The 25,131-nt window shown below is 51.4% G+C and overlaps 8 protein-coding genes across 8 annotated transcripts; 5 read left to right on the top strand and 3 right to left on the bottom strand.

Annotated features, from left to right (window-relative positions):
- Window positions 1-407: 407 nt before the first annotated feature.
- On the bottom strand, window positions 408-2,210 carry EV422DRAFT_73373 (uncharacterized protein). Its single transcript, XM_053074348.1, has 6 exons — window positions 1,863-2,210; window positions 1,671-1,786; window positions 1,486-1,592; window positions 1,308-1,423; window positions 955-1,240; window positions 408-878 (listed from the first exon to the last, which is right to left on the bottom strand). The coding sequence occupies exons 2-6, from the start codon at window positions 1,761-1,763 to the stop codon at window positions 440-442; spliced, it is 1,041 nt and encodes a 346-aa protein (XP_052925220.1). The 5' UTR covers window positions 1,764-1,786; window positions 1,863-2,210; the 3' UTR covers window positions 408-439.
- A 674-nt stretch (window positions 2,211-2,884) lies between these two features.
- EV422DRAFT_73545 (uncharacterized protein) lies at window positions 2,885-4,081 on the top strand. Its single transcript, XM_053074351.1, has 2 exons — window positions 2,885-2,887; window positions 2,961-4,081. The coding sequence occupies exon 2, from the start codon at window positions 3,156-3,158 to the stop codon at window positions 3,768-3,770; it is 615 nt and encodes a 204-aa protein (XP_052925221.1). The 5' UTR covers window positions 2,885-2,887; window positions 2,961-3,155; the 3' UTR covers window positions 3,771-4,081.
- Window positions 3,778-4,770, bottom strand: EV422DRAFT_567921 (ankyrin-containing protein; the record flags this gene model as incomplete). The annotated part of the gene is made up of 2 exons (XM_053072592.1): window positions 3,778-4,356; window positions 4,435-4,770. The coding sequence occupies 2 exons, from the start codon at window positions 4,768-4,770 to the stop codon at window positions 3,778-3,780; spliced, it is 915 nt and encodes a 304-aa protein (XP_052925222.1).
- Window positions 4,771-6,861: 2,091 nt separating this feature from the next.
- On the bottom strand, window positions 6,862-13,488 carry EV422DRAFT_496817 (uncharacterized protein; the record flags this gene model as incomplete). The annotated part of the gene is made up of 16 exons (XM_053067904.1): window positions 6,862-7,077; window positions 7,143-7,277; window positions 7,346-7,513; window positions 7,576-7,662; window positions 7,723-8,247; window positions 8,313-8,477; window positions 8,539-8,675; window positions 8,744-8,819; window positions 8,883-9,239; window positions 9,649-10,846; window positions 10,910-11,790; window positions 11,862-12,140; window positions 12,202-12,738; window positions 12,800-13,051; window positions 13,117-13,279; window positions 13,352-13,488. 16 exons carry the CDS (start codon window positions 13,486-13,488, stop codon window positions 6,862-6,864), a joined length of 5,313 nt encoding a protein of 1,770 aa, XP_052925223.1.
- A 451-nt stretch (window positions 13,489-13,939) lies between these two features.
- On the top strand, window positions 13,940-18,800 carry EV422DRAFT_73393 (uncharacterized protein). The gene is made up of 17 exons (XM_053074349.1): window positions 13,940-14,005; window positions 14,114-14,189; window positions 14,249-14,708; window positions 14,774-14,833; window positions 14,894-15,031; window positions 15,093-15,233; window positions 15,293-15,463; window positions 15,530-15,612; window positions 15,686-15,812; window positions 15,871-15,944; window positions 16,004-16,123; window positions 16,188-16,365; window positions 16,430-16,804; window positions 16,867-17,063; window positions 17,139-17,729; window positions 17,793-18,228; window positions 18,308-18,800. Exons 2-17 carry the CDS (start codon window positions 14,157-14,159, stop codon window positions 18,466-18,468), a joined length of 3,345 nt encoding a protein of 1,114 aa, XP_052925224.1. The 5' UTR covers window positions 13,940-14,005; window positions 14,114-14,156; the 3' UTR covers window positions 18,469-18,800.
- EV422DRAFT_73394 (uncharacterized protein) lies at window positions 18,801-20,306 on the top strand. The gene is made up of 2 exons (XM_053074350.1): window positions 18,801-19,008; window positions 19,104-20,306. Exon 2 carries the CDS (start codon window positions 19,228-19,230, stop codon window positions 20,287-20,289), a length of 1,062 nt encoding a protein of 353 aa, XP_052925225.1. The 5' UTR covers window positions 18,801-19,008; window positions 19,104-19,227; the 3' UTR covers window positions 20,290-20,306.
- Window positions 20,307-21,003: 697 nt separating this feature from the next.
- Window positions 21,004-22,385, top strand: EV422DRAFT_73578 (Prefoldin). The gene is made up of 5 exons (XM_053074352.1): window positions 21,004-21,379; window positions 21,496-21,598; window positions 21,665-21,771; window positions 21,848-21,953; window positions 22,031-22,385. The coding sequence occupies exons 1-5, from the start codon at window positions 21,296-21,298 to the stop codon at window positions 22,105-22,107; spliced, it is 477 nt and encodes a 158-aa protein (XP_052925226.1). The 5' UTR covers window positions 21,004-21,295; the 3' UTR covers window positions 22,108-22,385.
- Window positions 22,386-22,473: 88 nt separating this feature from the next.
- Window positions 22,474-24,935, top strand: EV422DRAFT_73624 (Aldehyde/histidinol dehydrogenase). The gene is made up of 8 exons (XM_053074353.1): window positions 22,474-22,786; window positions 22,856-22,975; window positions 23,054-23,186; window positions 23,258-23,329; window positions 23,394-23,467; window positions 23,529-24,227; window positions 24,295-24,566; window positions 24,651-24,935. The coding sequence occupies exons 1-8, from the start codon at window positions 22,592-22,594 to the stop codon at window positions 24,703-24,705; spliced, it is 1,620 nt and encodes a 539-aa protein (XP_052925227.1). The 5' UTR covers window positions 22,474-22,591; the 3' UTR covers window positions 24,706-24,935.
- Window positions 24,936-25,131: the final 196 nt, after the last annotated feature.

Genomic DNA, 25,131 nt, shown 5'->3' on the forward strand with positions numbered 1-25,131 from the left:
GCATGCATGGGTGACCCGGAGTCTCTGGGATATAATCAATAACATGACGTACAGTATGTACTGTATAATGTACAGACTGACAGGCTGATAGGACAGCATCCCGTCGACGATGTGGGACACCCTCCACCGACGTTGAAGCCTCATATGCGACTGGGCAGCTCCGCATCCATCTCAGCTCCCACCGCAACATATGTATTCCGTGCTGATGAACAAGCAGATGGCCAGGAATCGAACATGAGTCATGTATTACAGATGTACTTCAGTATTGATGAACGCCTTTACGCCGATTACAGATTTCCCCCGAAACCATCCATCACACTAACCCCCAGAAACAGAAAGTATCTACAGAACTACAAAAAATGGGGGGTGGGATAACGCCTGCGCTGTACTTAGAAGCACGAAATGGAATGTCCGATGATCACGTAAAACTCGTGATCGACTATGCCCGCTCAACCATCAAGGTTTGGCTGCTGTTCTCCGCGTGGATCTCCGCGAGGTCGCTCGGAGCGACATGGCCCCGGCTGAGGGCCAGTTCAATGCTTGTTATTCCGTTATCCTTGTAGGATGGGGATTTCATCGCCGCGGAGCGAGATCGTTGTCGTTGGTCGGTAGAGATCTCAGGGGAGTAACTGGCCCCCTTCTTCTTTTGGGACAGGCGATAGATCAAGAAATAGGCGAGGAAGTTGACAAAGCCTCTGAGCGGCGACATGACCGTCTGTGCCGTTGACAGGCCAAATGATGTCTCGCCAGTCGACATCCTATAGACGCGGTTGATTGAAGACGGCAACCAGACGACGATGGACGCAGTCAAGTAACATGCCGCTGTGCGAATGAAAATCATGCGGTACTTGTTGACGCTACTTGTGTTGGCGTTCATTCTAGAGCGTTGAGAAAACCAAGGGCAAGTTAGAATCACGCACGGCGTCTGGTTGAGCAGGCTAGGGTATAACTTACGTTTCCAGCGCTTTTGAGGTGTTCCAGATGTACCGGCCAGCCAGGGCATACGCCCCAATCTGGAAGAGAACGATCGTCCAAAGAATCATGTAAAAAAATCCAAGCTCGTAGGGTTTGTAGTTCGAGGTGATCCAACACCATAGCGTCGTGTCGCCATAAATCCTTCCATATGGTGATGGTAGCCCAAGAGGGAGCAGCGCAATGATCAAAGGCCAGCCAAAGGCGAAGGCGGCCAACGGAACCTCGTATCTTCTGAGGGTGGTGGTGCGGCCACGAAAGAACATGACTGAGGTGAGGAGAAGATTAGATTCGGTTCACTATTGGGGCAGCGCTCCGAGATAATCAGGCTTTACCATAAAGCAGGTTTGCTGCCAAGATGGCGGTCCATGTCAGCGACGACAGATCGCCCTCTTGCATGAGAACTGCCTGGAACTGGCAGAGTGGTTGGTCGGTCCCAAGAGAGACTGGCCTTCATGGATAAAGACATTAGCAGCCGAAACTCCAGGAGTGCGAATTGGGAAACCACCATACCATCGTCCCATCGACTTTGCGACAGCGGACATCAGGTCACCGACTGCCATGAAGATAATCAAGCGGGCAGTAGGGTTCCGAGCACTCTTTGGATTCTTGTAGAAGAACTAAAGGTATGCGCACAAAATGTCCGAGTGAATACGTGCGCATCGACGAGAACAGCCTGCGAATCCGGCAAAACTCACACTGAAAGTGGATAACACTCCAATGACAGAGAGGAAACTCGACACTCTGCCAATCCAGGCCAGTGTTTGGAATTGTTGGTCGGTGAAAGGCATTCTACTTGTTTGTTGTGGAGGTTCTGCAAAACCAAAAAGACCATGTTACAACTTCCGGCACGCGCATCGACACCACAACGAACGACGAAGACACTTTACCTTACAAGCGGTTTGTTGCGCACGACGACCTGCGTGTGCGGATGACCGGAACAGACGAAGGAGGGGGGCTTGGGAGCCGCTATCCCTCTTTAAGCTTCATGGTGTCTGTCTACTTTAACCTAGTCCAACAATTGATCTATCAGGGGCGCCGTAGCGTGAGATCGCCACCCAAACGCCTGGAACCTCGGGCTGGAAGTTGGAACAGGGCTTTCTTCATCACGGTGATTTGTTTGCGGCCACAAGAGGGAAACAAGGTCAAACAACGCGCCGCCCATTTATTTCCTATCTATTACAAGTTAAGGTACCCGGCTTTATGTCCTCGGTCCCTTCCTCGCCGCGGCGCCACACTCAACTCGTTTCAGGGATTCCCGAAAGTCCAAATATAGTATCTCTCTCATCATGCACACACTGGCAACCGGCCGGCACTTAGGTGGATTCCGGCCGCCAACCTAAAAATTTCGAAGGGGAGAGGCGAGAGAACCTTCCGTCCTGCGCCCACGCCTTGTTGATTTTCAGGGCATTTTTCTCTGTGTGCATCCGTACGGAGTGAGGGAGGGACTTCGTCGCCAACATCGCGATCCGAATTTTGATTGCCGACTTGGAACCAATGGCCACCCTCCCAGCGCTTGCCAAATTAATCCCCAGACGTGCCCTGCCGGCTCTAATTTCGAGAGTCAGAGCACATTCGCCGCGCGTTGGACCAGGCAAGCGCGGCCGGTACGGTGTGGAGGTACCGCACGGACACAACTCCGACCGGGGCAGGAATGCGGCCACTGGATGCAGTACACCCACGGACTGCAGGACGGAAACCCTCGAACCCTGATCGGAATTACGCGTAAGCTACCTCGGTCTACGTGAGGTGTACACATTCCGCGCCTGTGTCAATGTGTACAGTACATCCTTCGCTACCCCGCAATTGGAGCATATGACAAAGCCCTGTTGAAGCTTGTCTAGATTGCCTCCGCGAATCCCGCAAACACACTTCCTATCAGCGTCATCATAGTCTATTTCAAGTGCACCGTCATGTAGATGCCCATCATGTTGTTCTTCATGTCCGTCATTCCCTTGACTAACGTTTTCGCTTCTCTCAAAATGCAGAGCCGTGGCGAACTTCTCCCAGAGGCCATCCAAGTTGTCTTCTAAGTTCTCCATTCTGATACTGCGTCTGGGATGCCAAGTTGAGTTCCGACCCATTTAAATAGGTGATAAGCCAAAGGTATCAAAGATTTGGGAGCCATCAATTTCAGCATCATCCGCATAAGGACAGAACAAGGACAGAAAAGAAAAGAAACAATGCGGGTACACAACCCTGTGGGAGATGCAGCTGGCTTGTCGGGCGTTCCAAATCTCCCTCATTTGCTGACGGTGTACAATGTCAGGAAGACTCTTGTGGATACTAAGTGCCGGAGATACGTCAGTGAGATACTCTCCAGTATACCAGACTCATCCTCTGTAGACATAGATTACTTGAACGCTAAGAGCATCGCAGATCCCCAGTCGGTCTGTGACATTCTTTTTCACACTGAGTCGGCCCTCCATATACGTTATGACCTGATAATCGTCCATTACAAGAGTGTGCATCGCTTCGTCCCAATACTCTACCGGGGGGTGTTCCTGTTTGTCGTAGCTGGCGAGGCCCGGGAGGCGATTGACCTATTGCCATACGTCAAAATGAACGAGGCTGTGACAGGGACCTTCTATCTGAACGATATGCATTCTTTATGTCTTGCCCCGACAGTGGATAAGATAGGTGTCTACGAGAAAAGCTTCGTTAGGTACCTTCCTCACAGGTTCATGAGAAACGCAGTATGCCTAGCTCGGCGTTTGTTACCAGACCTCGCCACAGTTGTGGAGCCTCTGGGCGTGCCCGTCCGCGCCGTGCTTGATCAGACATTCGACCACCGATAGGTGATCTTTAAACGAAGCCTGTCGCAGCGTGCACGTCCGCGCCGTGCTTGATCAGATATTCGACAACCGAGACGTGGCCATACGCCGAAGCCCGTCGCAGCGCGTCGTCGTCCTGGGCGTGCACGTCTGCGCCGTGCTTTATCAGACATTCGACCACCGATAAGTGATCGTACGCCGAAGCACTTCGCAGCGGTCCATCGTCCCCGGTGTGCACGTTCGCACCATTGTTCAGCAGATATTCGACAACCAAGACGTGGCCGTACGACGAAGCCCCTTGCAGCGCGAAGTCGTCCTGGGCGTGCACGTCCGCGCCGTGCTTGATCAGACATTCGACCACCGATAAGTGACCTTCAATCGAAGCCTGTATCAGCGCGGAGTCGTCCTGGGCGTGCACGTCCGCGCCGTGCTTGATCAGACATTTCACCACCAATATGTGACCACTAAACGAAACACCTTTCAGCGCGTCGTCGTCATGGGCATGCACGTTCGCACCATTGTTCAGCAGATATTCGACAACCGAGACGTGGCCGAACGCCGAAGCCCGTCGCAGCGCGACGTCGTCCTGGGCGTGCACGTTCGCGCCGTGCTTGATCAGGCATTCGACCACCGATAGGTGACCGTGCTACGAAGCCCGTTGCAGCGCGAAGTCGTCCTGGGCGTGCACGTTCGCGCCGTATCGGATCAACTGGTCCATGAGCGAAGGTTCATCCCACGTCAGTCGCGCTCGTATCCAACGCTCTCTCCCGTACAAGACCATAATCCTACGGGCCTTGGCTCTGAACAGCAAAAACTTCAAATTGATGGCCCCGGAAACCAACAGGTTGACGACGGCTTCCGCCTCATCACACCAAAAGAGAATGATGAGGAAAACGTCTTCTGTGAGAAAGGGGAGGTCCTGCGTCTTGTCGTTGTCGGCGGAGGTGTCTGCTCGGCGGTGCTTGTGCCCCGTAATAATGTCGTCCTCGCCGTCCGAATCTACGTCCGCTTGCGGTCCCTTCATGTAGCGCGGAGTGGAAGCAGGAATAGCGGGAGGCGCAGTGAGAGGAGGAGTGGCTGTCAGTTGAAGAAGGAGCACTGGGAAAGGCTTCAAATTCAGACGTGCTCTGCGTCGAAGCAAGAGCGACAGCAACCCTAAGATTGTGCCGCTCGTATCACCCGGTTACCGTCGGATTCGAATCATTCGATACGGAAGTTCCTGCAGAAAAACATCACGTGACCGAGTAACCATGTGCTTACTTCATGCTACCATGGGAGGATCACGTCCCGGCGAACAGGAGGAGCTGATAATGCGTACATATAGTGGGACTCTATATACCGCGTCGCAGGGATGACATCCAGGACAGCTCCGGCCGGGTATGGTCCTGATGATACCCGCTCCGGACTGTTGCTGCGGTTGGATAACCGATTTCACCCGGTCTCTTTCGATCCAGAAACTATTGCTGTTGAACGCCATGTATGTACATGAGGAAGACAAACAGCAAGATACGTAGGTAGCATCATCATCATGTGTTTTGTGGTTGGTTCGCCGTAGTGGTTGAAAAAAGTTGGATCGGCGGGCGTTGTTGAACGCGGCTGGATGTCGTTGTACTAGTCCTCAATATTATTTTTCTACGGTATGGACATGACGATTGAGTTGGGTAGAGCACATCAAAAAGGAGACGAAAATGGACATCATTCGGGATAACGTAAACACACTGCGAGACGCTATTCAACGCGACAGTCTCCTTGAGACGACAGTCATCGATGTTTTCACCGCTTTCTATGTGGTGCTTCAGAAGCGTATCATTGATTACTCTATATCCGACGATAAACACTTTGCCTTCATTCTCGGCTGTATTCGGAACGTTCCACAGCCACAACGGAAACACTGGTTTAACACTATGTTTACAACTTTTATGAGCGGCTCTCGAACATCGATGTGAATGACCCCAAATGGCTCCTACTCCAAGCAAACCTAGTTTACTCGTCGCCTTTGGGGACGTCATGCTTTCGGGGGCGCTCACGCGACAAGCGCGTTATCGATAACGACACTGTTGCTTTGCCTAGTTGGAGCATAGCTAAACTATGGTTCCGTCTCCCATCTTTCCTGTATCATTTATCACGGTCCCCAGTGGATATCATCGAGACAAGACAGTTGAAATGTGGAGACATCTATCCGTGGAGTTGCAGTTGAAGATTGTGGAGAACCTCGATCTTCAAGACATCCGGACACTTTCCTTAACAGATCGTAGAACGCATTCATTGGTCGAGGAACACCGGAGCTATATCATTCAGACCCTAGGAAGGCGTGATCTTCCTACCTACCTCTCCAAGATATTGGAAGATCACCGCAATGCAGGGACATTCTTCTTTCCCATCTTTGATCCTTTGCCATCAGATCTCATGGCGCAATATACGAAACTTAAGACTGCGTATGCTGCCATCATCGGGATGCTACCAGCGGGCTTCACTCCTGAATTGGCCGACGGTGCTCTTCTGATACGGCAGCTCGTATCTCTTTTGGTGAAACAACAACGGTCAGACGCGGAGTCCAGTTGCTGTGTTTAGAGATGTGCGGCCGTAAAGAGTTCATCATAAGAGTGTTACAGTCGCTGGGGACATGCTTCTGGGAGTCTCACGTTCGAAAAAGGAAAGGGGACGGCGAAGGGCACAGGATGCCAGTAAATCACATCGCTCTGGGAGAGAAGCGCGATGTGATCACAGCTGCTTGCGGTGATTTGATGTTGATGATATCGGATATGCGCATACACTGGTCAGGTCAGCCATAATGATGATGAACCTATTTCGTTCTTTCGCCCTCAATCGTAACCGACGTTACCGTTGTCTTCTGAGATGGCGGGGTCTCTACGGTTGTGATTGGGTGCACAGCCGCCGATTGCTGGATGACAGGCGCGGAGACTGGGAGGGTAGCCAAAGGCCTATCAGGTTTCCGAAGAAATTGGGGATAACCAGGTTATACGAAGGGACTCTCGGTTCAAGTGGTGTCAATACTGTCCGACTTGCTTGGCCTCTCTCCTGAGTTCCCGACCACGAATGTATTTACAATAGTCGCCAAATATACAAAACTTTACCGCCTCTATAATGTCCCATGTCACCATGCAACTCGTGGAGGGGTTTCTGGTGTCGGCGCGACCCCGGAATGCAGACGATCGTGCATTATCGGTGGCAGTTGCCTCAGCGGCTTTCTAATAAGGATCTCTATTTCCCGTTTCAACTCTGCAATCTCTTCCGCCTGACTTTGCACCAGGCCGATGATCTTTTGCCGCTCTAGGATTTCTCGTTCCTGGGGCGCGGAGTATTCGGCGGTCTAATGTGTGTAGGCGGTTAGTGTGTTTCGCCGGCGCCGCTCACTGGCTAGAAGGGAAAGCTTACCACGGATGACTGAGCGGTGTTCAGCGCTTCCTCCAGGCTTTGTTTTGTATCGGTGAGATCCACAAGGTTTTCCAACCTCAGGGTGTTCTCCCTGGTTACTTCCGTTAACCTGACCTTCAGCTTGTTGATTTGCAGCTGATAATGTTGGAACCATATCAGCTCTAAAACCCCTCAGATTCTAAATGGTGCCAATTTTCACGGACCTGAAGTTCCTCGAGTTCTTTCATGCGTTTTGCATCCTCCTTAGTGAGCTTCTCGCGAAGCTCGTCGGCGTTCTTATTGAAACCCATTCTTTCGAGTTTCTCGAGATCGATAATTTTTCCGAACTTCAGCATCTGGACATCTACCGCCCGAGCCTCGAGTTCATGCAGCTACGAAACGCATCGGCTTAATCCAAATGTTCATGTGAAAAGCAGAGAATCTTCAATCATACTTTTGCTTGTTTTTCCCGCCGGCTCTTGATCAGATTCACGTGCATCTTTTTGAGTTCGCGATGCTGTCTCCTGATTTCAGCTTTTTCCTAGGAGACGCCACATATCAGTTCACGGTGAATGGTACGGTCGCAACTGTATCCACGTACTTGCTGCAGCTCTTTGATGCGACTCCTCAACCTGATAAGACCCTGATGCATGAAAACCAAAGCCCCGGACAGATCCGTTGGAAGGGTCTGCTTGTCGATGTACTGAATCTGATGGAGTCTCAAGGGCAGCACCACATCCAGCTCATTCAGCTTCTGCTGCTTTTGCGTCTGGAACTGCTGTATCTCATTCTCCGTGGCTTTGAGCGCTTGATCAATGATTTTTTCCTTTTTGATGAAGGAGTCGTTTTCCTTTTTCAACGCGTCAACGGCTTTCTGGATCTCCGTGAGACACTCCTCCTGGTCCAAGCGGTCTTCGCGCAGTTCGAGGATCCGCTTGTATTTGCTCGCGTCGAATTCTGGGGGACATTCTTCGACGAGGTCTTCGCCATCGTTATCGGAGGTCATGGATTCTACATCGTCCATGTCATCCATGTCCTCATCTTCCTCTTCGTCTTCATCGGCGTCAGCTTGATCATCTTCTCCGCCGTTATGATTGTTTGTTTGACCGTCTGGTTTGGCTTTTTTCTGTGCACGTGGAAGCCATCAGTTGGTCTACAAGCTCATCAACGAATAGTCACATGCTTACGAACCTTGCTTCGTTTGACTTTCCTCTTGAAGATCTTCGTCAGAAACTCCTCATGCTTATTGTTTTCCCCAAGCAATTGCCGGAACTCGTCATGGACTGTGCGCTCTTTCTGTATTACCACTTCGATATCCGCTTTCTTGCCATTGAGTTTTTCCTGGCATTCTTTTATCTGTGGAGGGGCAGGACAATGAGATCCGCATCATGCAGATACATGGCAATCAAAGTCATACCTTCGTGTCGATGTCTTTCTTCTCGCCTCGCTTCTGTACCAGCTTATCGGCGAGGAAATTGTCGTGCTTCTCAAACTCTTTTAGAAGGACCCACTCCCGATACAGAAGAAGCAGCTTGATATCCACAGATTTCAGGTCTATCACAAAGTCAAGTGGTCAGTTGACTGTGAATCCAAGCTGATGTCGTAAAAAAACGTTACCTTACCTCCTTCCAACAAGGTCTTTTCCTTTTCGAGGAGATGCACAGAGTTGTCAAAGTCGGCAACAGCCCTGTCGATAGCCTATGGACACATCCGGTTAACATCGTGATAATATCACGCTCAGATACAGTCTATGGCACTAACCGAAAGGATCTCATTCCTCTCATAGGTGAGCCGCTTCATCTGCATCTCCTCTTCTCTCGCTTTCAACTTCGGTCCTTCGTCCAGCAACAAATCGTCCAGTATCGATGGACCTGATCCAGACGTTGTCACTCTTGACCCGCCAGCACCGGTATGCGCTGGAGAAGGTTGCTGAGCGGGCTCCTGCGAAGGACCGCCGGCAACATCCTTGGCTTGCGTTCCACCAGGCTTCCCACCAAACCCTCCAAACCCTTCTTCGTGGTTGCCCTTCTTATCGCTAGCTGCCTGGAGATCGTCTTGGCGCAACTTCGCAATATCTTCAGGAGTGACTTCATACCGCACTTCCGGGCGCGCAGAGAGCTACGACCAATAGTGTCAGATTCTGTAAGGTACCGATGAGGCTTAGAAAGCGATCTCGTACCTCCATGAAAGGCGTCCAGAGCTCCTCATCTACGGATGCTCCGAGAGCTCGCATCTGGACGTGTATTCCCCTCAGACTATCATTTCCTGTCTTGATCTCGTCGATCAAAGCTCGCTTCTGCTCTCGAAGTTTACATACTCTGTCGTTAAAGCTCTTGAGAAAGAGAATTAGTCTAACCGCTCGAGGTTCTAAAGCAACTCAAATCGGCATAGGCCGTCCATGTACCTCTTTCAAAGAAAAGACGCTCTCTTTCAGGAGCATAATCTGGCGACGTTTTTTGTCGGCATCCACACGCTCGCTTTCCGGGACGATGTACTTCTCCCCAGTTTTGAGCTTGTAATCACCGACATTTTGTTCAGCGAATCGAATGGCGGAGATGTCTCTAGCGTCCTCATAGTTTTCATCCGGCTTGGTGTCCATCAGTTCCTTCCACTTGATGGCTCTTTGTGCCCTGAGTTGCTTTCTTGCCTCGAGCTTGCTTCTCGCGTCTACGGGTTTCCCTGCGCCCTTCGCACCCGCACCCAAGTTTTCATTCGCCTTCATTTCTTGGGAAGCATTCTTGGATGCGAAATCAGGTTCTCGTATTTCCGCGTCATTGCTTTGGTCGACACTTTGCTGTGCCTCTGAGCTACCGAGAGGCTGCAATATATTATCAAGCGTATGTTCCGGCTTCAAGGTTCGAAATGTGGCAATCGCATGGCTGCTCCGAAATGCGTGGATCTCAACCCGTTCCGTCTTCAAAGGATCCAAGAAACGCTTCCGTAACTTCATCGGGATGATGGATTCCTTTTCTGAAACCCACTGCAGCTCTTTTTGCACTCGCTCGACCTTCTGTTCGGTGTCGTTCTTGATGTCGGATCGAAGATCAGGGTCGATAGTGAAAACATCTCGTGGAAGCTGCTCCTCCGCTGCCGCCCTCTCGTTATCGGCTACAAGTCGGGTAAACTCGCTCCGCAGCTCTTTGATGTACTCCCGCATCACCTGCTTCTTGCGTTGGGCATCTGCGTACTCCTTGTCCTTTTCGGACTGCAGTTTCGCATCTTGCATGGTGTACTCATTGGGGTCTAGAATATCGGCGACGGTGCGACTAGGAGGCAGAGCATCCGCTGTAACTTCAACCTCGCTACCCTTGATATGTTCCAAAGTCACCCTCCACGCAAATAGCCCCCCATCAGCGCCTCCGGTGAACAGGAACGAGTCGTCAAAGGCTGTTACAATGCTCGTAATTTTACCAGATCTCGCATTATGGGCATGGCCGAACCAGTATTGCCCAGGTGCGTCTGGCACGACGTCCAAGTCCCCACGGCTGTCCGTTTCATCGACTTTTTCGGAAACCTTCTGCACAGATGCATGTGCTTCCTCCTCCTCGAAGGCGGTTGAGTATTGACTGTACGCTTCGTGACCTCCAGTCCATCGGTAGAGTAAAATGTCCTCTAGGCGAAACTTGCGGAGACATGACATGCCATCAACCGTTCCTGTCAGCAGGTATTTACCAGTAGTAGACAGGCGCATATCCGAAAATTTGGACCGATAAACCAACACGAGCCTAAGCAAGTAGTGAATCAATATCTAGTTCAGCCCGAATGCGTTTTTCGACGGTGAAGCTTACCTGCTTTGCTTTGGCGTCCCATATTTGCACGCCCGAATCTCAAATTCGCCGTCCTTATTCAGCAACGAGATCAAAAAGTATCCCCCTTCCAGGTAGAGCACGTTTGTGATTGGTGACGCATTTTCAACCACAAGTCCGTGCGCTTTCCGGAGAGCCGAGGTCATTCGTCCTGGCTTGACCGTGTCTTGCGTCTTTTCCGGTTCTTGCTCCGGATCTTCACGACCGGCCGCCGGGGTCTCGCTGGAAGTCTCCTCACTCGACCCCTCCTTTGGTTGCGGCTTAGCGGGTCGAGGAGGTGGCGGGACATCCAGGACCCATCTCGTAATTCGAAATATGTCACTGTTCAACTCGTAGCTGACAGAATTATCCACCGTCTCGCGTGCGGGTACAGTGATAGACAAGAGTTCCCCGTTTTCCAGCACAACGAATGCACGTTTGCCTTTGATCTCTTTGCTCAGCGCCAGTTCTTCTCCCAGCATCTCATCCTCTTCGAGGCGCGCATCGTCCACCGGCTCGATCTCATCGATGTTCAGATGGTTGTCAGGGGAAAACGATATCTTGGACGGAATAGATGCAAACGTGATGAAACCGATCGGATGGATTTTCGCCGTGGTATTGGAAAAACCAACGATGTTCTCATCGTCGTCGGGAGGCAAATCAATCTTGAAGAAGAACGCGGTGCAGTCAGAGGCAGTAGTGGCGAGATAGGTCCCGTCAGCGGACACGCCAATGGACGTGATGGGAGCTTTGTGTGGTTTAAAGACGTATTGCAAGGTGAATTCTGGAGGGTCGATGCCACTACTCAGCGGAGTATGGGATACGATTCGAAGAACTCCATCCGCAAAACCAGCGGCCATGGTGCATCCCAACCTATCAAGCGACTGCAGCTCAATGAGATGTTTTATCCGGAGTTCGCAAAAGCTTCTTCTCGTCAGCTGCACTGAGCACTCACCTCCGGAAAGTACAACAGTGTCGTTCCCGGGCTCTCAAATCGCACGGAGTTCACCGAAACTTTTGAAATGTAGTCGTAGAGCTTAAGCGTGCCCCCGGCGCCCAAGCTTGCCATGCAATGCGATACTGGGCTGGCATCGACACCAGTTACCGCTCCGGCGTGGAAAGACATCAGTTTTTCGGTGGCACGCTTTTGCGTATCAAAAGACAAGAGGTTTCCCGACTGATCCTGGATGAGATACTTGGTATTCTCGCCTGGACACCGTACGACTGACCTTATCTGCAATGTTCCATGAGCAGGTTTACTGGATCTCATGCGTCCGACGGTAAGAAACACGAACCTTGACATCCTCGCCGATGAAGAACTCGTCAGAGGGCTCCATTTCGAAAACCCGTGCTTGTGGGCTGGATGAGGAACCGCTCGCAGGACCTTCACCGTCTGGTGCTGCAGCATCTCCCGCAGCCTCAGCAGATGGTGCGCCAGTAGAGATGACATCGGCGGTGTCGATCGTATCAAAGTCCCAAACCCGAATGTACCCATCCTCGCCGCCGGTGAAGACCTCCCCATCGACGAGTAGGATGACTTCTACCGGTCCGTCATGACAAGGCTTACGAACCTGACCAGATAGTTCGCATTTGATCATTCCTCCGTCCCAAAGCAGAAGGTTGCCAGTTTCTGTGCTCGACAAAACTTTCCCGTCGGGGAGTTGGATGAAGGTAACGATATCCGTGAGCTCGCTTAGCCCAAACTTTCCTATATATCCTTGGAGTTTGAGACCCGTAAACGTGGATGCCATTCTCCAGAACTTGATGTGGCCCATTCCCGACGTGGTGAGTTGGCCGTCGCTCTCCGGCGAGAAAGCAATCGCATAGACATCCTGTCTCATAAGTCTCAGGACTGGCACAACAGAGTCGAGGCCTCCCACCAAAACTTCATACCTGCGAAAAGGCCTTGCTTCTCAGCACCACCTTCTCTTGTTTCCAGTCCCACAGGGTTAGCATGTAGTCAGGATCCATTCCAACACTCGCTAACTTATCGCCGGCAGTGTTGAAGCTCAAATTTGTGATCCCTTTCTCAGCTCCTTCACGGAGGACTCGATAGAGCTTCATTGTCGGATACTCGAAAATATAAATATTCGGCGAGCTCTCGGCAATCTCTCCGACTGCAATGAAACGTCGTGATGGATGAACCTACAACATCGCCACCTCTCAGAAGACAGCGGTACCGGCATATGCATAAAAGGAAAAGAACTCACTGCTATAGATCCAATGGCACCATTTCCTAATCCAGGTAAGTAGTCTTGTTCCATCGTCCGCAGGTTGACAAACACCAAAACGTTCCCGACGACGCTCGCAATCATGGTATCTGTCAGGTAATGCAAGTTGTTTCTCCGCAAGGACTCGAAGCCGAAACTATAGCTGTCAGTCGCAAGCAATGGGTTAGCGGATTGAGGACACCAACGGCAATCAGATCGCGAGGTAGTATCATACAATAGTGACAGGCTTTCATTCGGCATGAGTTTCGCGCTGACATCCCCAACAACGAAATCTGCTTTGTCGTAGTAAAAATCATCCTCCAAAACCCGTATATCCTGCAATGATGCCCGGGATTCTTGAGGGAGAGGCATTGGAGGGCCTTGACGTGCCGCCGTAACCGCACCGCCGACTTTGGCTGCCGAGGGTGCTCTCATAGGATCTCCAGCTGAAGGTAGCGGAACCGCCTGGGGAACCGGGTCTCCCACATTGACCGTTCGTTTTGTAGAAGCGCTGTTGAGGTCTTCGTGCACATTTTGTCCTTTTGACGTAGGCCCTGCGTAAGGATACAATCTCAATACTTAAAATCGGAGATACCCAGCGAAAGTTCAATAGTTCTCGTACTGGACTTATCGCCCCTCCCGGCAGGATTCATTTTTGCCTATATCAGACCAATTCCATTCGGTTTGAGGTTTGGCGTTCGCCGACACGCTTGAGACCTGCGGTATCGATTTCAACTGGTTGGTGACAGCCAGTAGTTTAGACGACGTTCAAGTACGTAAAATATAATTCGCAAGTTTCTGGCCTGAACTTGCACTCGCTGTTGAACTGTCGTTTTCGAGACGCGCGTTAGGTGTCGGTTCCGGCCGTTTACCGGGTCGTCGGTATTCGGTGTGTGCTTCGTTCGCATTTTTGACAGCGTCGGAGTTGGGATTGGAAACGCCGTCAGCATACTGTACTGTACAGTACACTTGGAATGCAATTTACGAACTTATACAGGCCTTGCCAATCCGCATCCTCACATTACCGCAATCTCTGAAGAATGGCTCACATATCCATCGCTTTGCCGCGGCAGGTAAACTGCTGTCGTACTTACATAACTTTCGTGCAAAGATCTGATGGAAACTTGACTAGCCTTTCGGCGCTGATTCGGGATGGATTCGGGATTCAACTCTTCGGGAGCCAGATATCAAGGAGGTGAACCTCGGGTCTTTTCCAACTCCATCAAAAGCCCCGCCCGCTGGTCAACGAGGAGATATTGCGATACAGTCTTCGGTTGCTTCTGATGTGGCGAGCTTCAAAGCGCAACGAGCTGCTAACCTCCGCAACGCGAACATCAACAATGTGGAGGCCAAATTACGTTCCCACGTTTTCGCTCACCGCATTAGAGTCGCGGACATCTTTGCGGATTTCGACAAGCTAAGATCCGGCTATATCTCGGCAACACAGTTCAGGCGGTGTATTGGGACTCTATTGCAAAGAGGGGTGTCGTCTCCCTTGGCGGAACATGAAATCGAGGAACTTCTCGACTATTATGACGTGAAAGGAAACCGATTGATCAAGTATACAAATTTTGTGGACAACATTGATAAAGGTAGGGCTCGAGCAAATGGGAGCCCCCGAATGTCCTCTCACAGTTCCGTATACGTATACATATAGTCTTTGGTGTGAAGAAGCTGGAATCAAATCCTACACAGCAAATACCTGATTCTAAAGAAGGCAAGTTCACCACGCACTCCGCGGCAAACTTACGGCTGCGCATTATTAATGTCCAATCAGTGGTGAAGCCGTTTCGAACTCTTTCGCCATCTTCAGAAACACTACTGCAAAACGTGCTGCAACGTTTACGGACGTATGTAAACTGGCACGGATCCGACGTGAAGACGTGGTTCAAGGATTTCGACAAACACAACAATGGTAGCTTATCATTGTTGGGCCGATATATCCTCAGTGCCTAATCATGCACATCTGCCTCCAGGGCTGATTACAGTGAACCAGTTTCGTCGAGGGGTCCCCTCCTCTCTCCTATCCATGGAAGAACAGGATCTCCTTGTCCAACTCTATAGCAGCGACCAAAGCGTCAACTATTTCAAACTCAATACAGACGTGAACCGTAGAGGTACGATAGGGCCGTTTGTCCAGTTCTGACACCTTAGTCTAACGCCTTTTCGTCGGCAGGGCATCGGCATCACCAAGCGGATAGCGCACGGCTCATTTCACAACAACCCAATACGGACTACCGAACCCACTACGTGCCCGTAGGAACCGAGGAACTCATCTTCCCGGCAAGAGCCACCTATCCGCCGCGTGGACCGTCGGCGGACGAGGTTGAAGACAAGATAAAAATTCGTATGACGGTGTCTTATGGCGGAGAATCCTTTGCAGGTCTTTGATACTGGTATAAATTTCGCGCAGATGTGTACAAAGAGCGAATCCGATTGATCGAGTTCTTCCGTGACTATGACCGCCATAACAACGGTCTCGTAACGCAACATCAGGTAAATCCACTTCCGCAAAACTCTAGTGGAGGTGCTCCAGTGGGTATTCTTACACCGGTGTATCTTCCTCTAGTTCCGTGCAGGCCTTCGTAGCGCTTCCCTAGAACTAGACCATAAGGAGATTGAAGCGCTGCTTCCTCCGTACAGTACATCTGACGGTCGAGTGAAATATAGGGCCTTCTGCGATTCGGTCGAACAAGGTAACATTCCGCATTTGGGCGCATATCGGCAGACATCGTACTCAAGACCACCTTCCAGTTTTCACAATGAAGGAACTGGAAAGAGACCCCCTTCTCGAAGTCGGTCCCATCCCTCGTGAGGCATTAGTACAGGTTAGAAAGAAGAGAATGCGAGCTATTCAATTCAGCACGCTCACCTGGAGTATGTGAAGGGGCCAAATAAACTCCCGGAGGAAGATGAAGCTCGCTGCCAGCAGCTCCTGGAGCGATTGTCAAAACTAGTGGATGAGCGTCATCTGTTGCTCGAACCTTACTTTAAGGATTTTGATATGGTGAGTTGAATGTGCTTGAGGAAGCTTTCTCGCCAGCACGCTAATAAACATAAACGCTTTCTAGTGCCTGGGACAGTGCATCCTTGGGCGGGTTTCCCGCTCCCATTTCCGGCGGCTGCTTTCCCGCTTGAAGCTTGATCTGTCTAACAAGGACATACACCTTCTCTTCGCCAAATTTGAGGATCATTCGGCACCCGATCAAATCAATTATAACCTCTTTCTGACCGCCATTGACGCAAAAAGTAAGTCAATTGGCGTCGTCCTTCAACTTACAACCCGAACGGCACACTCAGTCAAATGTTGCAGCGTATCTTGCGTATTCCTCAGTCAAGGCGACAACATCGAATGTTCCAGGTGTTCCAAGCGCCATTGACTTCTATGACAGTCGTCCAAAAGACGGAACGTCTCCGGGTTCCAGCAGAACAGCGTCTCTTGAGGCGATATTGAACAGCTTACGAGTGCACATCTACCGACACCGAATCAGGGTGTCCGAATGTTTCCGAGACATCGACAAGCTTCGCTCATATTCCATACCCAGAGTAGAATTTGCTAGGGGTATCCATCGGATTGGCGATCCATCTTTGTCACCAGAAGCCATTGAACGTCTAGCGGACGCATACGCTGACAAAGACAAATCTGGGTGCTGTAAATGGAAACTGTTTGAGGCAGACATCGAACGAGGTGAGATTTCAAGCACCAGACAACCGTCGGGTGGCCTCAGCACTCATTCTCCATTTCCGTAGTGTTTGGAGACACCGACTTGGAATCTCGGCCGTCGCACGTCCCAACGCAGGTTCTGAACGATACAGATCCCTTTCTGACCTCCTCTTCTCTGACATATGACGAGGAAAGTAAGCTGCACGGAATCTTGAACATGATTCGCGGCTTTCTTCTGGTCAGGCAAACCTCCGTCAAACCATTCTTCAAGGACTTCGATAAGGTAGATAGATTGACGCTGGGTGTCATGCTGCGGAGCATGTCAGAACGCTAATGCACATAAACCTCCTGTGGTTAGCTGCGAACCGGATTTGTCACGAAAGCCCAATTTCGCCAAACCCTATCGTACATCAGATGCCCGATATCCGAGGACGAGTTCAGCATCTTGTCCAGACGATACTTGAAAGCCGCCCACAACGTGGCCGCATCGGCAGCACAGGGAACAAGTCCTGCGAAGTACTTGGACCGTGTGGCCAAATGGGCATTGGGATCAGATTCATTGACTGAGGACTATGTTCAGAACACTTCCCAGCGGATCTGTTACGTGGCGTTTCTCCAAGAACTCGAAGAGGGGCTGCCCTTTGAGATGAGAGAGCAGTCGGGCAGGTTCCGTCCCAACAGGAATAGCAATGTGTTTGTTCCCTCCCAGCATGACGGAGTACCTACCGATTCCAAGTGGGTCGCTCAGCTGCCGGCAAGCGAAACAGAAAAGTATGTCACAGAGTACACCAGGATAGTGAAGCCACCAATTTACAAGAGGGCCGACCCGGATATGTTCCCTGTGGCGCAAAAGTCATGGTTTGGCTTTGGTTTCCCGCTACCCGCAGGGGAAACCCTTCCTTTGACGTTCAACGAAGTGCGGAGGGTTATGATGGACATCAAAACGAAGGTGAGAGGAGAACATATGTACTGCCTCGCCTGTACCGTAAATTTTCGGCAATCTCATTCGTAGCCACAGACGAAATCCGAACGGATTAGGATTAGGGACACCATGTCCGACTTCGACCCTCTTCGGCACCACCGCATCACAGCGTGTGAATTTCAGCGAAGTCTCAAACTGCTTTTCCCTGCGTTGGAAGCCTCTGCGCTTAGGGCACTGTCTAAGTTGTACTCAGAGAAACAGGACGGAATGGTTTCCTTTCAACGATTCGCAGACGATGTGGACTCCGTGTTCACAAAGAAAGGGTTAGAAAAAGATCCATTGGGTGAACCAGACGCCTTCCCGCCGCCTGGAGAGCCATCATCAAGAGAAAGGAAGGCGGGTGCCAATCTGACTGGAGAAGAGACGAACACCCTCAGGAACGTCCTTGCCAAAGTCAGGAAGGTTCTGGAAGTGAGGAGAATTGAGCTTCTTACGTTTCTCGAGGACTATGACAAGGTTAAGGAAGGTATACTTCCGGGATCCCCGTGAATCCAGTCTCGAAAAGTTCTATCATATTCCTTTGCTGAATCCCTTGACTTTATTAGGAACTATCACCACCAACCAGCTCCGCTCTGTCATGAGCAATATCGGGATTCACTTGCAGGATGATGAGGTAGCCGTCCTCGCCAAAAAATTTGCTTCGCTTCCCACTCTGGAACGACTAGATTATCGCGAATTTGTGCATGCCCTCGCGAACGGCTTGTAGAGAGTGAGAACAGTGGTCGAGAGCAAAGATGTACTATAAACTATGTTTTTCCTGACGTTACGTGTGCCATTGACCCCCCGCTTTGGTTGTTCTGCTCTGTAAGGGTATCTTCTCTTTGCGAGATTTCGTCTGAGACAGCTGGATGCGCCGGCGCTGGGGATTTTCATCTCTGCCCATTTGTTGATGTTGCTACCCTGTTCTCCTCCGGTATCCCTCGATCTCTCCTCGCGAATCCTCTACTTCGCAGTTATTCGGCTTCTCTCCTACGGCTCTTAGAAGGGCCCCATCAATATCCAAAATCAACGGGAGTTTCCGCAAGCGACAGAGCCGTTGATCCGCAGAATGCACAACGCCGCCAAAATCCTGGACGTCGACGGTGATTCCGTGTAAGCTTTGCTGGCACCCTTGGTCCAACGAACCATGAAGCACGTCGGCGTGTTGACCGCCGCTACAAGCACACGCCGCGAGCCATGACCCTCTTGAAATTGAGCGTCCTGTTGTGTGTGCTGGAGGACGATTGTCGCGACCATCGAACTTACAGTAAGTACAGTACTGCACAGTACCTGGAGACGCTTCTGGGTGGCGCAGCACGGGAGTAGACGGGATGCTGATGTCACCTTCTCCTCGCTTCTCAGCTCCTCACCACCTGCCTCACCACCGAGATATGTAACGACGACTTGTTGAGCTTCCTCACTGTACAAGAGTGTTTCAATCTTCGCAAATTTACTCACGAGCCACTCACAAAACCTCAACCGCAAGATGGGTTGCAAAAGCTGCGGAGCCACTGACCACCAGCGCCGGAACAGCAAAAAATGCCCGCGCAATCTCAAATATGTTCACGTGGAGCCGACGTACAACGAGCCGAACCTGCTGAGCAAGCTACCATTGGAGCTGAAGGACGCCATCGCCAACCTACTGGATGTCAAGTCGCTCGCAAGGCTGAGCATGGTCGATAGAAACTGGAACATGAGCATAGACAACGACGACTTTTGGGAGAGGAGCTGTCGTCGGCGTGGCCTGAAGAAATCGACACGGGTCAGCGAAATATCTCACAAGAACCTTGTCGTCTCCTCCTGTACGAAACGTTGCGTCCGGTGTTTGGGAAAGAAGGCGTCGCCGTCAGTTTTCGTATCGAACCTCTACCTCTGTCGTCCTTGTGGCAAGAGCGACACGAAAATCACAGTTACAAGGGCGCGGAAGGAGTACAAACTCAACGACCAGGACCTGGCTGGGCTACCTCACGTTTTCGTCGAAAATCCGCATTACCGAAATGCTTCGGCCATGACCTTGTACCAACTGAGCGACATCGTCGCCAAAGCACACGACAAGTATGGTGGCCCTGAAGGTCTTTTGGAAGCACAAGAAAAAGGAAAGAAACGTTCGGAGGCGATCTTAAGAACGAAGGCCATCAAACGGGACGAACGACGCGCCGCGCTTGAAGCCGCCCTCGAAGCCGTCCATCTCGAGTTGCGTGAAGATTCTGTCATGTGCGAAAAATATGTGAACGGAGTCTCTCGGTTTTCCCTGGAAGAAACAGTTGGCATTATGATAGAGGCGCACGTGCGACATGAGCATTCCCCATATGAGACGCTCCTAGACAGCAATATGGACGAGGCACGGAGGGAGCTCGGCCACGATGAATGGATATCATACGATGAAAGGCGCTCTTATTTCCAAAACATACGCGACGAGACGGAAGACGAGGCGGTGGCGCTCTACGAATCCACTCTACGGAACCATGCCGATATCATCGATACTTTCGAGCGCTGTCGGTGTGGGAAACCGTTGTTTCCAGAATCCTTGATGCTAGGCGGCAAATAAGTCGAGACATTTGTTCCTTCGCTTGTAGTAGTAGCTACCGTTGTATATATGATGTGCAATTCGAATGCCGCTCCGCTGCTAACCCACTGCATGAGGGAAGTCTTTTCATTTTGACTGAGACCACCGCGATTCTTCTCGTCGTCCATTGACAAGTTCCTTCGTAGTCTCGAGCATCCTTCTCGAACATCCGCCGTTTTCCACTAGTCATCTGACAGAAATTCCTCTTCCGAAGGGTCAGGTGAATCCGTCCTTTCCGATCCGCCCGTATACTCATCAGAGTCGTCCACATCCTAAACACGCGTGACAAGTAAAAAGCAACATCGGTTAACATCGGTTTGGGAAGCCAAAGAGCAATACACAGTCGGATGACCCGGACAACGACACACACTTGATAACTCGGTTGCGGGTTTGGCTGCGGTGGTGCCTTCACCTCTTTTTGCGCAAACGTTTGTGGGACATTGGTCGCCTTCTCCAGTCGTTCGAGCTACAAAAGTGTATGAAGTGAACGTCGGTTAGCACCATATCACCCTATCAACCGGCCCGCAGTCTCAATGCCGCTTTCTCTCTGGAGTCAAGATAAACTCTTACTCACCTTCGCCTCGAATGTTCTCTCCGTGTCTCTAGCTAGACTGCGGAGTGGTTCTGAGTCGCCTTCCCGGTACCAAAGAGCATTGGTCTTGCGCGGTAACAGACTGGGAGCCGTTCTGGAGATTTGCGGGTAGTAGGGCATGGTCGAAACTACAGTATTGTCGCTCCCTTCGCTCAAGGGAAGGTGCAGGGGCCAGTGCTTTGCGCCAAGATGCGTTTTCACATTTGAGTCGATTTCCACGTCAAGCACGGAGTCGAGGAAACCGGCGCGTAGACAATTGGAAACGAAATTGGAATTTGGCACAACAGCAGTCGAAGATCACGGAGCCTTATTTACAGTACATAGCGCCAGACGCCGTTCTATTCCCACCCACTCTATTCAGCCCCGTCGACCTCTTAATTGAGCCTTGTACACAACATGTCGCAACAACAGCCACAGCAGATCGACCCGATGCAAATTCCGCTTCCTCAGCTGAAGCAAATGCACCAACAAATAGGAGAGGTAGGGTGATCGCTACCGTCCGAATGAGCATATGGGCAGCCAGCCCGCTGCTCTTGCGCATTCTTCGTCTTGGTTCCGAAAGTTCATTGCTAATAGCGCCTCGTAACTACTCACAGGACCTGGACACTTTCACAAACTCTTTCGCACAACTGAAGAGCGTGCACGCCAAGTACAACGATTGCTCGGAAAGCTTGAACTTTGTAAATAAGAAGAATGCAGGTCCGTTGGAGTCATGGCAAAGGGTTTGCTTCAAAGAAGTCTAGAACTGACCCGTCGGTTCCATAGGCAAAACCATTCTCGTCCCACTCACAAGTTCCCTGTACGTGCCCGGCGAGCTGAACGATACCGATAACGTCATCATGGATGTGGGAACTGGATACTATGTGGAGAAGGTGAGGCGGCGGGGGAGATCAGATGGTTAGGAGGGATATGATGGGCGAAATGTTAATCTCCAAACGACCTCTTCAGCCTGTGGCAGACGCAAAGGATTACTACAAGCGGAAGATGGAGTATGTGAAATCGAATCTGGACAAATTGCAAGAGACGATCAATGACAGGCGCAAGCGTCTGAATGGTGAGGATGTAGAATTCCAAAGCCCTCGGTTCAAGACTGAGCGAACGAGGGTGTCTCATCCTACCTCCTTTTTGTAGATGTCACGGATCTGATCAACTTGCGTTCGGCGTTGGCTCAACAAGAAGAGGGGCAAAAAGCGAAGGCGGCAGCATAGGAGGTCGGATTGCATCAGCAGTGTGCATGATGATCGGCCGCACTACATGTTGGCCGCTTGGCCTGAGGAGATGCCATTCATCAAGTGGAGCAGTGGATGAGCATGGGAAGCGCCGCCCTGTTGACCCATCCGCCATCACTGTAGTCCGCTACGGCGTGGCGAGATCTGTTTATAGGATGTCCATATGTACATGAACCTCGCGGTTATAGTCGCCGTTGAATATACCTGTGCCTTCGGAGTAGTAGCTTGAGCTGCGCTCGGCAGAGAAAAAAAAAGGCGGCCATGATTGAAACGGGGCGTGGGTTTGAAGTCATCAAGTCACCGCGTGGGCGGCGCGTTTCCGTCTCAAATGACCTCAATGACCTTCCAGTCTGAACTCCAAAAAAGACGACGGGCTTTTTCCCGACCTCAAAACGACAGCCCTCGCTGCAGCCGTCGTCCATAATTTAACACACCCGCACTATCACCGTTTTCTTTCTCAAGCATGCTGTCCCTCCTCCGCACATCGGCCGCGGCAGTCCCTCTGCGGTCCCGCCCCACATACGCTCTCTTCGCCCGCGCCTTCGCAACAAAGGGCGACGGCGACGAATTCACAAAGCACGCCTCTATACTCAAGTCGCTGGGCCTCGGCGCTGAGAACGACGGCGTGTTTACGGGAAAATGGGGTGGAAGTGGACCGGTAAGGAAGACTTAATGGTTGAAGTTCGAGAAGAGCCCAAGAATGACCCGCCGTTGTTTACGTGACCAGGTCGTTGAGTCTATCAACCCCGCCACCAACAAAATCATCGCCAGCGTCCGGACAGGTACCGCCAAGGACCTGCGAGCCGCTCTGGAGAAGATTGAGAAAGTTAAGCCTGCATGGCGCGAGGTATGTTGTCCTGTCGCTGGAGTTTACGGGCGTGTGCCAGTAGGGGACTTCTAACAATCGATGTGACGTGGTGTACAGACCCCTATGCCCAAGCGTGGAGAGATTGTCCGTCAAATGAGGGAGGAGCTTGAACAACACAAGCAGGCTTTGGGGTACCTTGTGTCGCTCGAGATGGGGAAGATTCTGCCTGAGGGTGTCGGAGAGGTGCAAGGTGGGTGTGAAGCTTCACCTGGAGAATTCTGAGCCCAGCAATCCATGCTAACGGCATTCCCTCGTCTCCAGAGTACATCGACATCTGCGACTATGCTCTTGGACTCAGCCGGCAAATTGGCGGCAGTGTGATTCCATCAGAACGTGAGTGGGTTGTTGACGAACGTATGCCTAGGGTGAATCGTTTTCTCACACTACATGAACATAGGCCCAGGACACTTCATGAAGGAGGTGTGGAACCCATTGGGTACCGTCGGTGTGATCTCTGCGTTCAACTTTCCCGTAAGTAGCGCACCTTGACGACACTGAGTTCTGCTGGCCATTGCTTACATTCCTTCCTTAGGTCGCTGTGTACGGATGGAACAGCGCAATCAGTCTGGTGTGCGGTAACGCGGTCGTTTGGAAGGGTGCACCAACCACGAACCTTTGCTCGGTGGCAGTGACCAAGATCCTCGAACGCGTCCTGGAGCGCAACAACCTCCCTGGGGAGCTTTGCTCCCTGGTGTCCGGTGGCGCCGACGTCGGCGAGGCCATGGCCAAAGATCGCCGCGTGAACATGCTGTCCTTCACCGGCTCGACCGCCGTCGGCCGACAGGTCGGCTTGACCGTGCAGGAGCGGTTCGGAAAGAGCCTTTTGGAACTCGGGGGCAACAACGCCATTGTCGTCATGGACGACGCCGACATTGAGCTCGCCGTCCGCTCTGTCCTGTTTGCAGCAGTCGGCACCGCCGGCCAGCGATGCACCACCACCCGCCGTCTGTTCCTCCACGAGAAGATTCACGACCAGTTCATCGAGCGTCTCACAAAGGCTTACGACCAGGTCCCGATTGGCGACCCGCTTGAGTCTACCACTCTCTGCGGACCGCTGCACACCAAGCACGCTGTGCAGCTGTTCAAGGACGGTATTGAGGCTGTGAAGGACCAGGGTGGAAAGATTCTGAGGGGCGGAAAGGTCTTGAAGAGGGAAGGCAACTTCGTGGAGCCTACGATCACGAGCATCGACGGGTCTGCCTCGGTGGTCCAAAACGAGATCTTTGTCCCCGTAAGTTTTGGGAACGCCTCCCCATTCCGACGTGTCTGGACGCTGATTCTAATCCTCCAACCTTCAGATCCTCCACACAATCAAAGTCACCTCCCTCGACGACGCGATCGCCCAAAACAACTCGGTCAACCAAGGCCTCTCCTCCTCCATCTTCACCCAATCCCTCTCCAACGTCTTCAGGTGGACGGGCCCCTCAGGCTCCGACTGTGGGATCGTCAACGTCAACATCCCTACCAACGGCGCCGAGATTGGAGGCGCGTTTGGGGGTGAGAAGGAGACGGGGGGTGGCAGGGAGTCGGGGAGTGATGCGTGGAAGCAGTATATGAGGAGGCAGACTTGGTAGGTTTATCTTTGTTTCTTGGTTTTTGCATCATGTACTTACGTCGTCTCTTCCACTTATGCTTTTCGGTTCTCGACCTACAGCACCATCAACTACAGCGGTGCCTTGCCTTTGGCCCAGGGCATAAAGTTTGCTTAAACATTCGATGCGTCTGAATCACCATTTTTGTAGTTGTGCGTTTGAGCTGGAGTAGGACATGCGTAACATTTTGACTGCAGAGTAAACAGACATTCACCCATTCCTTACCCAGCTGAGATGGACTAGGCTAGCAGGATAGATAACAGCCAATGCCAGTAAGCTGTGTCGTATATTTGTGGATGAACAGCCAGAATTGACCTGTCTATAAGATGCAGGGTGCAAAAATTTCAATGTATTTATGAGGCGTGGCAAAACTTTTGTTTATACATTCCTAAGTACATTCCAAAGTAAACTACAAGAGGAAAAAATTGGCAAGCCGTAGCTTTTCCCAACAGCCGACGGGCAAAAATGGATAGAAGATCTGAAGACAAAACTCAAATGAACTCCGGAGGGAGTTGCCAAAAGGAGGTGATTTGTAATTCCTTT

Source organism: Fimicolochytrium jonesii (assembly GCF_025526975.1).
Source record: "Fimicolochytrium jonesii strain JEL569 chromosome Unknown EV422scaffold_13, whole genome shotgun sequence".
NCBI classification, from domain to species: Eukaryota; Fungi; Chytridiomycota; class Chytridiomycetes; order Spizellomycetales; family Powellomycetaceae; genus Fimicolochytrium; species Fimicolochytrium jonesii.

Excerpts from the sequence above, each read along its gene's own strand:
- EV422DRAFT_73373 (XM_053074348.1), bottom strand. The coding sequence starts at position 1,763 with ATGCCTTTCACCGACCAACAATTCCAAACACTGGCCTGGATTGGCAGA. Across the intron at positions 1,593-1,670 it reads GAGTGTTATCCACTTTCAGT|TTCTTCTACAAGAATCCAAA; the intron begins GTGAGTTTTGCC and ends GCATACCTTTAG. Across the intron at positions 1,241-1,307 it reads GGCAGCAAACCTGCTTTATG|TCATGTTCTTTCGTGGCCGC; the intron begins GTAAAGCCTGAT and ends TCCTCACCTCAG.
- EV422DRAFT_73545 (XM_053074351.1), top strand. The coding sequence starts at position 3,156 with ATGCGGGTACACAACCCTGTGGGAGATGCAGCTGGCTTGTCGGGCGTT.
- EV422DRAFT_73393 (XM_053074349.1), top strand. The coding sequence starts at position 14,157 with ATGGCTCACATATCCATCGCTTTGCCGCGGCAG. Across the intron at positions 15,234-15,292 it reads TACAGACGTGAACCGTAGAG|GGCATCGGCATCACCAAGCG; the intron begins GTACGATAGGGC and ends TTTCGTCGGCAG. Across the intron at positions 16,805-16,866 it reads TGAGGCAGACATCGAACGAG|TGTTTGGAGACACCGACTTG; the intron begins GTGAGATTTCAA and ends CCATTTCCGTAG.
- EV422DRAFT_73394 (XM_053074350.1), top strand. The coding sequence starts at position 19,228 with ATGGGTTGCAAAAGCTGCGGAGCCACTGACCACCAGCGCCGGAACAGC.
- EV422DRAFT_73578 (XM_053074352.1), top strand. The coding sequence starts at position 21,296 with ATGTCGCAACAACAGCCACAGCAGATCGACCCGATGCAAATTCCGCTT. Across the intron at positions 21,599-21,664 it reads TGTAAATAAGAAGAATGCAG|GCAAAACCATTCTCGTCCCA; the intron begins GTCCGTTGGAGT and ends TCGGTTCCATAG. Across the intron at positions 21,772-21,847 it reads CTGGATACTATGTGGAGAAG|CCTGTGGCAGACGCAAAGGA; the intron begins GTGAGGCGGCGG and ends CGACCTCTTCAG.
- EV422DRAFT_73624 (XM_053074353.1), top strand. The coding sequence starts at position 22,592 with ATGCTGTCCCTCCTCCGCACATCGGCCGCGGCAGTCCCTCTGCGGTCC. Across the intron at positions 22,976-23,053 it reads TTAAGCCTGCATGGCGCGAG|ACCCCTATGCCCAAGCGTGG; the intron begins GTATGTTGTCCT and ends CGTGGTGTACAG. Across the intron at positions 23,330-23,393 it reads CAGTGTGATTCCATCAGAAC|GCCCAGGACACTTCATGAAG; the intron begins GTGAGTGGGTTG and ends ACATGAACATAG.